The sequence below is a fragment of the Enhydra lutris genome, unplaced genomic scaffold (assembly GCF_002288905.1).
Source record: "Enhydra lutris kenyoni isolate GAN:26980312 unplaced genomic scaffold, ASM228890v2 scaffoldscaffold12, whole genome shotgun sequence".
In the NCBI taxonomy this organism is placed as follows: Eukaryota; Metazoa; Chordata; class Mammalia; order Carnivora; family Mustelidae; genus Enhydra; species Enhydra lutris.
Window position 1 is genome coordinate 56,901,742 of NW_019154096.1, and position 15,483 is coordinate 56,917,224.

Genomic DNA, 15,483 nt, shown 5'->3' on the forward strand with positions numbered 1-15,483 from the left:
GCTTCTCTCTACATTTTAATGCAAAATGTAAATGCACTACCTATGTTTCTGCTCCCTTCTGCCATTATGAGTAATTATAAAGGAATAATTTACTATAATGTTAATATCAAATGATGGCATTTTAACTCCTTTGTTGGAAAATCTTAAAACTTATCCTGTGGATTCCATCCCTTGTGAACAATGGCTTCCTGGAGGAAAAGGATCTTAGAACCTCAGTCTAAACATGGACAGGATACAATTGCATCACCTAAAAAGGCTCCCAAAAAAGGCAAGGTTCTGGTTGGACACATAACAAATGTAATGTTGTAAAGCATCGGGTCTGTAAGCTGGTGCTGGGAAACAGCATGAAAGGCTGAATGACTACAGAGGTGGGAGGGATTATGGGACAAGAGGGTGGGTAATCGTCACCCCTGGTTGTTTCATTCATTCATCATTCATTAATTCATTCATTCATACATGCATGCATAAATCCATTCATTCGTTTGTTCCTTCTTTTATTCAACTATTGAACTGTTCTTTCTCCCATTTCAGCTTTTACTCGTTGCCAGGCACTAAATTAAGCTCTATGGAGAGAGTAGAAAAGAAGCCACAAATGGTCCCTGCCTTCGTGGAGCTTATATTCTGGTAGAGAAGAGAGACACTGAACAAGCAATAGTAGGTGTAGGGAGTGTTACAGGTATAGAAGTTCAAGGACCATTGTGACATAATGGGTGGAGCTTACCTATACAGATACTGAGGTCAAGTTTCCTAAGAAAGTTAGGTTTAAGATGTTGTGATTGTGTTTAAGATGATTAAGGAGTTAACCCAGCAAACAAGGTTGGGAAATCAATAGAAAAGGCACACATAGGCCCTATTTTAAGAGAGAGAATATGGTCCATTCAACAAACTAAACACCATCTCAAGAGACTGGGTTGTAGAGAGAGGGGTAGAGAGGCTGATGGGATGAGCAGGGAGTGCATTAAGTAGCCCCAGGGGCCATGGGATCAACTCCTCCTTTTCTCTACCCTCTCTGTGACTGGCTGGTATGGGACCATTCTATAACATCGTGGTTGCAGGATGTCCCCATCAGATGTTCTAAACCCAGGCAGGAAAGCAGTATCTCTGCTAGGAGAAGAGGAGGTTGGAGAAGTTTGTAATCATGCTTTTTCTGAAGGAGAAAGACCTCTTGCAGTTAACTTGATGATTTCCACCTATTGGCTCAGGAGAAGTACTTCGGGAACTTTCCAAACCATATCCCCAGCGTCAGGCCTTTTCTGTCTCTGCACTGTGTGCATATTTCATGTATTTTTAACCTTCCGAGATAAACAAACAGTTTGCTCCCCTGGGCAGTGTGGCTGCAGGTGGGGACAAATGAAGCCTGGGATTGATCACAACCCTGGAACACTCCATTAACGATCAGCAACCCCATGGCAATTTATCGCGGTGGAGTACCATCCGTGTGGCCCCTTTTATAGAACTCCATCCAGAGCAGCTTCATTAATATGAGGGCTGCTGTGAAAATAGCTGGATGGTTATCGATCCCCTTTATTAGCCAGCATTGGCTCGGATTTTCCCCAGCCTAGGCCGAGGAGGTAAGGACAGAGGGGGGTGGAAGTGTTTAAAAATGGAAATGGCTTTTAAGCAAATTGTTGCTGTTCCAGGAGCTGCCTCTGCTGTTGGGCGTCTTGCTTACAAAAACAAGGAGAACCTCCCTGTCATCACTGCCCTCACACCTCTCCTCCCAGCCTGTCTGTTCAGAACACGCTCCCCTGGGGTGCTCTGTGGCTTGGAGCGTTTTGCAGAGAATGAAATGAACACCATTAATAATGAGTGGCATTATTAGGAGTGGCAACCTTGTGCTGAGTCCTCCGTAACCAGTCCCTGGGCATGGGGGAGGTGGGGAAGGGGCATGGAAGCCACGCATCGGCAGGGGGTGAGGACACAAATGACCGAGAGCCCTGGTATAGCCTGGCTGAAAGGCAATGGAGCTTCTGAGCAAGAAACCCTGAGCTTTCTTTCCAGCTCTGCCACTTGCTTATCCAGAAGCCCAGGTCTTTTTACCTGTGAAATGGGTATCATGATACCATTGAACTTTACTGAACCCAGTGCTTCTGGAGAACAGTGAGATTTAAGAAATAACCAGCTCTTTTGTGTTCCTAGAAGTAGCTCACTGTAAAAAACCACTTTTCCCCATGCCCCTCGCTAAGATACAGAAGCCTGCCTGTTTACCTTGGATGAGACCAAATTCTCATTCCTTATCTATAAATGGTTAACTGAACTCTTTGTCCCCACTGGGGGACAAACTGGACAAAATGCTGGCTAATTTAACTTGACCAGACTTTGGCTGGCTTTTCGCCTCCTCCCCACCCTAGCCTCTGAACTTGGAGCCACTCTTGGGCACTTAAGCAGGCGCTAGAACTCAGGACAACCCCTATTAACAACCCTTCTGAAAATCAACTGACTGTAAGGAGGATGGTTTCCTGTTCAATGGCCCCTCTCCCACCACTTGCTCACCCTGCTCCCCACATCCAGTTCTCTCTAGCCTTGTTTTACTTTCTCTCCATAAAAATAATTCTTCCCTGCCATCACCCTGAGGGACTTGCAGATAGGATAGCCAGAGTGTTCTCCCTATTGCGATAGTCTTGCACATAAAGACTCTCCCTACCTAAGTCTGGGTTTGCTTTTAGTTGACAGTAGAATATGTTTTATCCCATTTTGAATAATAAAAGGGAAGAGAGGGAAATATGCTTGAGAAAATTTATTATAACGATAATGACAGTGATATTAACCTTTTCTTTAATTTCCTTAGGACAATTTCCCTTAATTTTTACATTTCCCCAAATAATGATTTATCCTTCTTTGCTATGTCACAGCCACACTTCTTAAAATGTTATCTGTAATTCTAATTTCTTTTGTTGCTTCCTATCTACACTTCAACCCACTGTCAGCTGTATTCTGGTCTCCCACACCCCTCTCTCCTATTCCACCAAAAATCCTCTAGCCATTGCTACCAGGGAACACCTCCAAGCCAAATCCAATAAACATTTCTACAACTTTTCTTTCTTTCTTCCTTCCTTCCTTCCTTCCTTCCTTTCTTTCTTTCTACCTTTCTGGAGCACTTGACACTGCTGGAAAAGAAAAAAAATCCACGCCTGATACTCCTCCCTGTGGCATATTTTATTCTGATTCACTTTTCTGATTCCCCTTCTCCTGCCACCCTTAAATGTTGATGATCCTAAGTTCTCCTGGTGTTCTGCATGGTTCTTGGGTGACCTCATCCCTTCTCTTCATATTGGTGACGTCTATGTTCATAGTCCCATCCCATACCCATCGAACCCTGGACTGCTTTTTTGAAGTACTTCCCCTAAAAAATCCCATTTTAAAACTCTAGACCTAAGCTCAGTATCTGTACCTTATATTATATCCCCCAAATTTCATCCCTCTTCTGTGTTTACTTACTCTGCTCATTCATACAAAGACTTTTATTAAATATCTACCATGTGCTACCGATATTTAGAAAATGCTAGAAATGCCGTGATACATAAGAAAGACACAGTGTCTGCTCTTTGGGAGCTTATGGGCTAATGAGAGAGACTGATGTAGAATAAATAATTATGCACATTAATTATGAGTATTTAATTATGATTGTATGAGCATGTTAATGAGAGGATTTTGTAGGTCACATACCTGACATATTAAAGATATGCCTTTTTCCTTTGTCGCCCTGTGGGTTCTGCCTCCTTGGTAGCTCACCAGTCCATTTCATAGGGTTCTCATAGAAAACCTGCTTCCTTAGTCCAGGCCCTCATGTGTCACTACTGAGATGTTGCAGCCACCTTGGAAGCCTTCCCCCTGCCCCACTGAAATCCACCTTGGACGCTGTGATCTCACAGTTAAGCTGGCCTACTGCCGCCAAATCTCTGCACTGGGCAGTTCTCATTATTCCCTTTTCCTCCTCAAAATCTTGTGCTAGTTTTATATTTCCTTCTGGGTAAAACTTAGGTGGGCCAGTGCAGGCCCCTTATGGTGTGGCCACTCTGTCCTCACCTCCCTCAGGGAAAAACTGCTTTCAAGCCAATCAGGTTTCACGCATTTCCATGGATGCCCCCTTGACCGCCCCTGTCTATAAGCCTTTGTATTCCCATTAGTACCTGTACCAGGGACCTTAGTCAGGTTCACAGAAGGCCAGGAGGGCATGACATTCTCACCACCGTTGGGCATCTGCTTGAGGTCATATTGTACATCTTGGTTCTCTCTGTATTTCTATTATAATGTCTGGCGGATGGCAGATGCTGAATAGCGTGTGTTCTTATAGTGAATGAAGTTACATTCAACCCAAATTACATGAAAATGTTTCTATCTTGGGGGGAGTGTTTTCACCATTGTTTACCTATGAAGTCTCACGTTTAGGTTTGCAAAAGGCAACTATGATTCTTCCAAATTAATGGGAAGGTATGGGGGAGTGTTATTTATAATTGTTCTCCAAATAAAAACATGAGTGTGGTTATGTCTGATGCTCTCCAAACTCCAGTTTATTGAAGTGCCAACCAGAATTTACTTACTGCTTTTCCCCCCTCTTCAGTCTCTCTCTTCATCACCAGTCAGATCTCGCTCTGCTTGTTCTCAAGAGTAGCAAGCACATCTTCCTTTTCTTTGGAAGGAGGTGACATATGCTTTGGGGTTAGATTGAGGTTGCAGGATCAAGAAATATGGTTTATTATCATTCAGCTCTCTATTAGACCAGTACTACTGAAAATGAATCATTTGTTCTTGAAAACATAATATTCTGGTTATTATTAGTTGATCCGTATTTAACTAGAAGATCTATTTGGAGAGAGGACACATACCTCAGAGCTTTTTCAAGGAGTGATGACCCAGACTGCATGCACCTGACTTGTCTGGAAGGCTGGTCCAGGTGGTAGGACTTAAGCCTTCCCAACCAGACACACTGACTCAGAACCTCAGGCAGTGAGACGTAGGAGTTTGCTTCCTTTTAAGATCTCCAGGTCATTTTGATGCATATTGAGTTATATTCCCACTGATAACAGAGTTCAGATAGTCTTGGGTTTAAATATTAGTAATGTAATTTATTAGCTAAGTGACTTAGGGAAATTAAGAAATTTTCAAGCCAGCTTCCCAGGGTCCTGGTTGCTAGAGAGCACCCTGTCCCCCGAGCCTGCCGTACCTGTGAGTCAGGTGATACACCCCACACGCACAACAAGGCCGGCTGCCTTCCATCCTGACCGTGCCCCTGTGTTTTCAGTTTTTTTTTTCCCCCACTTCTTTTACATTAGTTTAGTCTAAAATAACTTAGCTCATTCATTTTTATAACCAAAACATCTGGGAAAAGCCCGGCATTTCTATTGCATTTTTAACAGGGTAAGTGAATTTAATCTGTATTTCCTGCAGCTGCTATTTCCCCTTCTACTGGGTTCTCGGGCTTTCATTCCACACCAACACAACACAATTTCATCACAGGGTTTTTAAGAGGAAGCCTTATTTCCATTTTCAAGCAGCTCAGTGGGATCCTGTAATTCTATAAGGTGTATAAGCACAAATGAACTAGAGAGGTCTCAGTCAAAGCGACCTAGGGAATTCAAGGCCAGACGCTGAGATCTGGCAGATCCTCCAATAAAAAGAGCCAGAGCGCTTCACACTTTTCCCACCTTCTTGTTGTCCAAATCGAATGAGCTTGCTCCTTCCAAAAAATGTCTTGGAGAAGTGCTCCACGGTTGTGAAATCCAGAAAGGATTTCAGCAATAAAAGAAGGTATTGCTACCTTCTTTTATTGCTGAAATCCTTTCTGGGAAAGGTTGGGCAAACAAAGTAAAAGCTAGACCCGGCCTGGTGATTTACTGTCAACTTCAGTTGCCTGACCCCCTACTATGAGTGCTTGCCACCACGGTGACAAGGGTCTTCTCCTGCCTTCTTGGGATGCCATTACTCTTTGGCATATCTACCTGTGTAGTTACGCATTTTTTAACTGCTTACATTATGTCCAGCATGTAATGTGCCAACAGTTCCTCCAGACAGCATGAATTCCTTAGCAAAGGACTTGAGTTTATGATCATCTTTGTATAGCGCCTAGCCACGTACGAAAACTGGCTTTTATAAACTCTTCTGAATTGTGAACTGATTAGATTTGATTGTAGAAATGTCCTAGTCCAGGTATACAAACTAAAGTGACTTCAGGGACCAGGGTATTAGCATGAATATATAAGAGGCAGGTCATAAGAACATTTGGGCACTTAAGGCTGAGGCTTCCTGAGTGCTGACTTCACCTAAAAGACTACACCGTCCAGGTATTCGGTAGAGGCTATGATCAGACCGAACATTTGTGATTCCCATTCATCTCATGGGTCATAGGATTGCAACTTCCAATCCGGAGGCTTTCTCCCCCATATATATCCAGGTGGTTAGAAGCTCACAAGTAGGTTAGAGCCGTACAACAGGCATTCAACAGTTGGTTCTGCCACTTACTGGCTTTATAATGGGAAGCAAGTTGGCAAACCCCTGTATACCATATTTTATTCCTCAGTAAAGTGGGACTAATACCACCTCTATTGTAGAATTATTTGGATTTTTAACTGAAATAATACATTTAGATGACTTAGAATAGTGCTCAGATGTTAGCTATTTTTAGCGGTAGCCCAACCTCTTCAGTACTTTGGTGAGAAAGTTGAAGCTCAGGGACACAGACACATTCTACACCATAGAGCTAACTTCTAGCTAGGACCCAGAACACTAAATTCAAGGTTGAGTTTCCTTTTTGGTATTGTCAGTGATTTTCAAATATTATTTTATTAGCAGCAGAACCTCCCTCATCTTTTACTTCCCAAATATCATGCCGAACTCTAGGATAAAACAGATTCAAGTGGTGCCCCTCTGGTTGAAACAGAGGCTGAAGCCGAGAGCCCCACCCACTGGCTCTGCCTCCCTACCACCCTTCTTGCAAAGGATGACTCTGAAGATCCCAAAGAGAAGTTTTGCAGCCACTACACTAAAAAGTTTGAAAACATAAATGAAGATCTAAAGAAGGGATAAGCCTTGTTTTCTTTGCATGTGTGACTTTCCTCCGGCAAGGCTGTATGTCTCCGTTAGTGCTAACACTAACTTTCAGATATAAAAATAAAAAATGAAAGTGTATGAATCCCTTGAAGCCATTGAAAATGATACCCACCAAAGCCCCTTACACCCATCTTACTGTCACTTAGCAAGGAACAAAAATCACAAAGCTCTTAATTTATAGCCTTGGTCTGACACAGAATTGTTTAACATTGCCTATAACTCAGGCTTTTTCTCCCCCATTCATAAGTCATGGTAATTACTCTGGGCCCCCATGGGCAGAGGGATATGGAGATCTGCTGCCTTATAGGTGTTCCATCTTCTTCCAGGACATGCACATCATCAGTACTGATGAGAACCAAGTGTTTGCAGCTGTCCAAGAATGGAACCAGAATGACACGTACAACCTCTACATCTCAGACACGCGTGGCATCTACTTCACCCTGGCCATGGAGAACATTAAGAGTAGCCGAGGTCTAATGGGAAACATTATTATTGAATTGTATGAGGTAGGTAGCCAAGATGGTCCTGCACCTGGGTCTGCCTCTCTTTTGCAGGAGTTTTAATGGGATAAACATGAGCATTGCAGTCAGCCTGTCCTTGGGCAGAAGGCAGCTATACCCTTTCGCAATTGTGTGACTTTGGGCAAGGAACTTAGTTTCCCTATGCCTCCATCTCCTCACCCATAAAAGGGGGATTAAATATTTGCCTTATGAGATGGTTGTGAGAATGAGAGAGAACATACATAAAGCATCTAGTATGGTGGGTGACTCAGCAAACTTGAATAGATGGTGGCTGAAGTGGACATTCTTCTGTGGATGAGCATGATGACGAGCCAGACGCCCAGGTATTTGACCTACGTGGGCTCGCTTGAGTCCCTTTCTCACTTCTACGGACTCTGAGTGGAGGTACGTATCTATTAGTAGATCTTTAATTGTTTGGAAATTTACCTCTTGTGAACAAGTTTTATAGGAAAAGAAGAGTGAATATCAGTGCTGGGGATGAGGGTTTCCCTGAAATGCCACCACATGCCAACATCGGTGCAGGGTGAAGAACTGACCTTGACTTACATTGAGTTCTTGTTTAATATGATTACTGTACTGAGTTTTCAGTTAATATTGAGGTTTTGTTTTTAAATGTGATCACCAGTTAAAGAATAATTTCTCTAAGAAACCAAGTGACTGCGCAGAGGCACTAGAGAAAAACGAATTGTTTCAGTGACCCTAAAGCTGGGTCACTTTTTATGTCTCTAGTGGCCGTGTATGATCTTTGATGGTCTGGCCACAGTCCTCGCCTTGCTGAGATGATGGATTGATTTGAGTAAAGGGGTGTATTTCTTTATCCAGCAGTTATCAGTGATTGACGGTCAACCCTACACCTGCTGTGCTGGTGGAGATCATTCATTCATGGAGGGAGGAGTTGTCTGTCATGAGTGGTACCCTCAGATGGTGTGGTGAGCTGCGCCCTTACTAGTTTTCATCTTTGAGGAGTGGGAGCAGCTTTCAGAACAGAGGGATCGGTGTAGGGGTTCCTGCTTTATAGTGGTGTCTTCTGAGCAGTGCCTGGCAGTGTTCTAGCATCCCTGCACTGGTGTCAAAGTTACTGAAGAGTAGTGAAAACATCAAGTTACTTTTTTAGGTAGGAGGACCACACAAAGGTCTGGGGGTGAATAGAAGTCCACTAAAAAAGAGAGAGAAAAGTGAATGGCACTGGGTATAAAACAAACCCAGTAGAAATACCGTAATTTCCTAGGAGGTTGTTGCCAAGTGCTGATTCCCTTAACAACAAGATCCCCATTTGGGAAATGGCCCAGATTTTTTCTTAGAATTACAAAAACTGGTAAAGGTGACTAAGGTGTGTAAAGAGCTTTGGGAAGCTTACATTTCCTTGACTCTAATCATACCTGGAGGCAGAAATATACTTTGTTATTGGGCAGTAAGTCACCTCTCGTGGAAGGTTTGGATGAAATTTTCCTGGGACTGAGGTCATTGCAACCAGGTTCCTGTTCTTATAAGTGAGGCTATAGAGATGAGAGGATTATTCATACTTCTGTGGTCAGACTTCAGGAGAATGGGGTAGACATTTGCAGCAGATGACCTTTCAATTTAGAGATCCCTGGGTCCCTGACCCTATTGATAAGGCAGGTGCACTTGGCACTGTGCTGTCCCTTTTGTAATAAAGAGTATGTTGGTTACTGTGAATAGACACTCTGATCTGAATTGGAGCATGGATAAAAATGAAGAATGTGCCTAATTATATGTATATTTTGGTCTTGCTCTAGCCAGTCTTGCATTTTTAGTCTTTCGGTGGAAAAGTACATGGTGTCATTTCATCTCTACAAAAGCAAGACATACAACTTCTCTAAAACCAGTTCTTTTGTGTTTGTTCTCCATTTAATTTTATCAAGTTTCATTGTGCCCCTGCTTTGTGTTAAAGCCCATGAAGAAGGCAGGAGAGAGACTGATTCTTGCCCTCAGGAAGCTTGCAATCTAGTTTGTTGGGCTTTGAAGAAGTCAGTGAACGAAGTTCCTTTTTTGACCTGCCCAGATTGGAGTCAGTTGAGAGAGAGACAAAGAGCGAGACAAATGGAGATCAATTGTCAGTTTTACTGCTTTGAAAAGTTGTGTAGAAGCAGGTGGGCTTCCTAATCCTGCCTGCCAGACCTGGATGCACCCTTTTAGTCACATGCTCAAATAGCAAATCAAAAGCTCTCCTGTGGAAGCCTCTTCCTAGAACACCACTATGGTGGGGTACAGAGTATGTGATCTTTGCAAGCAGATTCCCAAAATAGTGGACATGGGGATGAGTTGTATATGCCCAGCTCTTTTTTGCAATGTTCCCAATCTGATCATCAGTCTTTTTGCCCTGCAGAGGAAGAAGTGGAAGGCATTCCGTATTTTAAGACCTGCATGAGTCAAGAACTAGATGGATGCTGTAGATTTGTAAGACTTTGAGCCAGCCAATCTAATTGCATAGAATAGATGCTCATCAGGTACAAGAATGAGTGCCAGATAGGTGTTTGGAGTTCAGATTCTAGAAGGCATTTAATACCAAGAGAATAAATTGTATCTGGACACTATCTAGACCATGACCATATTGAAGGCTTTTAGAGGGTGATGCTATTTTGCACCTGGAGATGCATTCTGTGATTTGGAGATAAAGCTGAATTTAATTGGTCTCTAAGGGTCATTGGTTTTAACCTCCTTCAGTAGAGATTCTCATAGAAACTGAAATTGTGTACCATATGGCCAGATAGCAAAGAGACTATCATTTTTCTGGACTCTGAATGCCCTTGAATAATGCAGCTGGGAAAACTAGTAAGCTTTCACATTCAATTCAACTAAATTAATACACTTTCATAGAATGTATTTTGTTTGATGAGATGAAGCTGGTGCGTGAGACTCATAATCTACTGGAAGGAAACATGACCCTATTAGGGTAGTCAGGGATCCCTGACTAACTTGTATTAAAGCTGTGACTTTCTGTGTTGTAGAATCAGTAAAGAGGAAGGTTAATTCTAACTTGAGGAATTTGCGTGGGGTGGGGGGGGACTTGAAGATGAATTGGCTTAAAGGATGATTTACTGGAATTTGGGAAAAAGGCATGTCTGGTGGAATCCCAACATGATATGAGAATTAGAGTCCAATGAGTAGATGCCCATTTTTATGGAATGTTCAGTGACTTTCGGACACAGTGGGGATAAATACTGCAGAGATACTAGTAAAGAGCTGGATTGAAGAATTGGGCATTTTCTGATGGGCTCATATTTCTCTCTGTTTTTCTCTTATATCTACATACCTAGAAAATGATATTGGCTGTATCATGCAGTACCCTACGCCAAGTTAATGTATAACTTTATAGTATGATGTGATAGAATATTATACCTATTTAACCTTGTCTGAAATGTCAGAGATGCTTTTAGGTAACACAGATGTGAATTGGCTTGGATGAGCACAACCACTTAAATCTACTTCCTAGTGTATCACTCCATCTTGCATGTGGCCCCCTTAAGCTTCTACTTGACCATGGGAAAGGGGCAAAGAAAATTAGAACTTACTTGAAAGTTCACCTTACAGTCTTGGCACTAAAAGACCTTAGAAACCATTGGATGGGAATCCACCCCCACTGAACTCTCATTAAACTGAGTAAAGCAAAGACATTGTCTGTTTCCTGGTCTGTTGGAACAGTCTCCTGCTATATAGAGTCCCTTCTCATTCTTCCTTTAATCCCTTTTTTCAAGTACAATAGTGACATGGCTGTAATTACATAATCAGGTGAGAAAATAATTCTTGAAGGCCAAATAATAATCTCTTTTTTAAGGTGTCAGAGACTGTTGCATCAAAACAATCTGATGAGGACAATGAATATAATCTATTATGTGTTCACCATTATTCTGTGATACTCTTTTCACGCAGAACTTTGTTGTGGTTTCTTCATATCACTAACTCCAACCTACATTTCTTCTTAGTTGCTTTCAACTGATAAATCAAGAAACAAATATTCTTTCCAACACCCTCAATTATATTACGGAAACATGCTCTGAGCTGCTGGTCAGGTGCGTTTTCTTCAATATTTTCAAGGATATGAAGTACCCAACTCATACCTCATTATAGTAATAACAGCAGTGAATCAGGTAATGCCCAAGACCAGTGATGTTGACTAAATAATATATGAAGCCAACCACAGATGCACTTCTAAATGTTCCACCACCCACATTTTTTAAAAGTAGAAGAAAAAGGTGAAGTTAATTGTAATAATATATTTTATTTAACCTAAGTATCTAAAATATTATCATTTTAGTATGTGCTCCATTTGAAAGATTACTAATGAGATCTTTTATATTTTTCTATACTAAATCTCCAAAATTCTGAGTGTATTTTATACTTCCTCCTCATCTCAATTCATATGCTAAATTTTCACCAGAGATACTTGATCAGTATTTACATTTCATAAAATTTACAGTAGAAAAAGTAGATTCACATACCCAAGTTATTCCAAACATATTAAAAGTTTGCCAATAATAGAATCGGGTATCAGTTTTTAAATTGAAGTTCAAATTGATTCAAATAAAATGCAGTTAAACTTCAGTTCCTTACTCCCACTGGCTACATTTCAAGTGCTCGGTAGCCATATGATGGGTAGGCCATAGTATTGGTTTGGATAACCCTAAATTTTATATATATATATATTTTTTTCAATCATTAATATCATTGATATATATATGTATATACATATATAGTCAATCATTTGTCTCTCTCTATATATAGTCTGAATTTTATATATAGTCAATCATTGATCTATTGCCATATCTCTTTGTGGCAGGTATCATTCCCCCTGGTGCCTATGAGTGTACAGCGAGTACAGAGAATTTAGTAACTTGGCTTAGATCATGGAGATAGTAAAATGGTAGAGCTATGTTTGAACCAGTCCATGTATATTTGAATAAAAAGCCCAGGCTCTTCCCACTATGCATTTTTTAATATTAATTTTTTTAATTGAGGTCAAATTTATGTATAGTAAAATTTACCCTTTCTGGTATGCAGTCCTGTGAGTTTTGACAGGGGTATGCAGTTGTGTAACTATCACTATAATCAAGATAGAGAACTGTCACCTCAAAATATTTTCTCTGATGACCTTTTTGTAGTCAACCACTGTCCCACCCCAAATCACTGCCAGACCAGTCTGATTTCTTTCTCTTTCCTATTTTGTCTTTTCTGGATTTTCATGTGATTGGAATTATACAATATATAGTCTTTTGAGTTTGACTTCATTTACTTAGAATCAGGCATTTGAGAACCACCCATGTTGTTGAGTATCTGTAGACATTCCTTTTTTTGTTTTTAATTGCTGAGTGGTATTCTATTATGCGGACGTGCCCTAGTTTGTTTACTCATTCACCACTGAAGGACATTGAAGTTGTTTCCAGTTCTGTGTGACAATAAATAAAATGAATATAAATGTTCACATTAACACAAGTTTTTCTTTCTCATGGGTAAATACCTAGGACTAGGATTGCTTTGTTGAATGTGAAAGACATTGTTTATAAAAAGCCACCAAGTTGTTTCTAAAGTGGTATTCTCATTTTGTATTCCCACCAAAGATGTATGAGAGTTATGGTTGCTTCATATCTTCACCATCACTTGGTGTTATCAGAGGTGTGTGTGTGTGTGTGTGTGTGTGTGTGTGTGTAGCCACTGTGAGAGGAGCCTAGTCGTGCCTTAGTGTGGATTTAATTTGAATTTCCTAATGACTACGTGGATCTCACTAGGATGGGTAAAATTAGATTCTCTGAATCATCCTTAGTATTCTGGTTTCTTTGCCCATCTTAGCGATGTTCCCTTGCTTTCTCTATCCCTGTCCTTGCTCCACATCCTTGCTTTATCATGAACTTGAGTGACCCATCCTTGGCCAGATGGACAGCTGCATACAGACTCCACAGAGACATCTTTCCGAGACTCACCTTCATTGGTCCCTCACCACCGGTTCCACTCTAGGGACAGCCCAAGGGAGACTGTGGTAATTGCTTTTCTCAGCAGAGCTCTGTGGTTTCTTTGTCCTAAGGGCTCAGGAAGGTGAGCAACAGATGCCCATGCCACCTGGACTCAGTGCTCTGCCAAGAGGCTGCTTTCAGCCTCCCTTCATACCTCAGATTGATTCCAGAGGGAAAGTGGGCCATGTAGACCTGTACTTGTGGGTGCCATCCTAAGCTGGTGCCCTTCTCTTGGAGCTGTGGGGCCGGCAGCTGCAAGCCATACTTCTGATTTCAAACAACAGTAGGAGGAAACACAATCAGAGTTTATCAGATGCCTAGTACCTTCTTGGGTGGAAGAGTTAAAATGGGTGTCTCATTCTCTAATAGCTTCATATCGTATGCAGTGAGGCTCAGGAGTGTTTCATGATACTTTTGCATTAGAGACATACCTGTGCTTCCATGTGCACACATGCATGGCTACCTGGGTATGGGTACTAGGTTGAAGCATACCTAATGTGCATTTTGTACTGGGGTTGCAGTCAAGAACTGTGAAAGCTGTTGGCCTGGGGCACACAGAAGCAAAGTGCCCTCTAAACTTTCAGCCTGTGTAAACACGATATGGAGCCAAGAAGCAATATGGGTTTTGAGCAAACCCGAATATGAATCGGAAGTGTTCTGGTTCTCTTGGACTGGAGGGAGATGGCTGTGGCTCATATGCAACTTCAGGAGAAAGGCCTTCAGAGCTGCAGAAGCCTTCCCCGGACATCTCTCCTTCCTGTGTCTTTTCAGACCCCATTCTCCAGATTTTGCTCTTAGAATGTGTGGGGAATGCAAAAAAATGCCCATCCGTTTGCCAAAGACACGCATCTGGAAGAACACAAGAGGCAGCTGAATGGCTAGTTATTCATGCTGGGAGGCATCCAGCTAGGAGGCAGTGGATGGGGGTGACAGGAGCCCCACAGGAGCAGGCTCAGAAGTCTGAGTTGGACTTGTGTATATTTTCTCCTGGGAGAGAGACACCAAGGCCCTGGTTATGTTTTGGAGGGGACCATTTGAGTCAGCGGAGAGAGTTCTCTAGAAACATTATCTGGTGGTCCAGCAGAAAATGTACCAGCTGTGTCTAAAGAAAATACCAAAAGGCCTGCATCAGACAGACAGTTTGAAAGAAATACAGATTCCATTCTCGTGAGGAATAACCGGTAGTCAGGTTTAAGAGAAATGCTTCTGTGGTTGGTTTTAAAGACTGAGGTGATGAGAGAGCCTCAGAGTCCCTAGATTACCATAGAAGATCCCAGTCTTCATGAAATGGCACTGATTTTAAGCAGCCAGGGTAGGGAGGGGTTTTCTGGGAAAGGACAGAACTCTGATACCAGTGCACCCCACCTTGGCTTCTGTCCTTGCCCACCCTCTGTTCAAGTTAGGAATCTAATCAATTCCTTAGTTGGCCCATTGTCAAATTCCCCTGGTGGTGTCCTTCCCAGATAAATTCTGTTCTCCGCTTGACATTCTTTGTCTATTTTTTGCTTGTTTGTTGTTTGTTTTTATCTGGGTTGGCATTCTTTTTCAAGGGCAGTCAGGTTACTTTAAAAAAAAAAAAAGCGAAAACAAAAACAAACTTCTCATTTCACCAACTAAATTATGTCATTAAAAAACAGTAAAAGAGCTCACTTCCGCGAAATTCTTTCCCACTGGTATTCTGTCAGTTAACCTCAAAGAATGGGGAATAAACGCACTTAAAATTCTGAGTTATCTATTTCCAGAAAACCTCTCATTCAATCTCAGGTTTATGTACATTTAAGTGATTTGACTTGCCTTTTAGCTTTGGAACATGCTGGGATTGTACAGGAAGTTAGGGAATCTTTCTTTGACGTAGTGCCGTCATTCACAGTATCTGTTCTTACTGCCCAAAATGTAGACATGGAAGGAATCAAAGTTTGATTTGAATCTGTACTTACTCTAGAACTTTT

At 41.7% G+C, this 15,483-nt stretch overlaps 1 protein-coding gene across 1 annotated transcript in view; it reads left to right on the forward strand.

Annotated features, from left to right (window-relative positions):
• LOC111145125 (sortilin related VPS10 domain containing receptor 3) overlaps positions 1-15,483 on the forward strand; it is a 584,701-nt gene that overhangs the window by 471,278 nt on the left and 97,940 nt on the right. Inside the window, exon 9 of the mRNA XM_022499799.1 lies at positions 7,374-7,553. Coding sequence (XP_022355507.1) covers positions 7,374-7,553 — 180 coding nt within the window. The remainder of the gene's footprint in view (positions 1-7,373; positions 7,554-15,483) is intronic.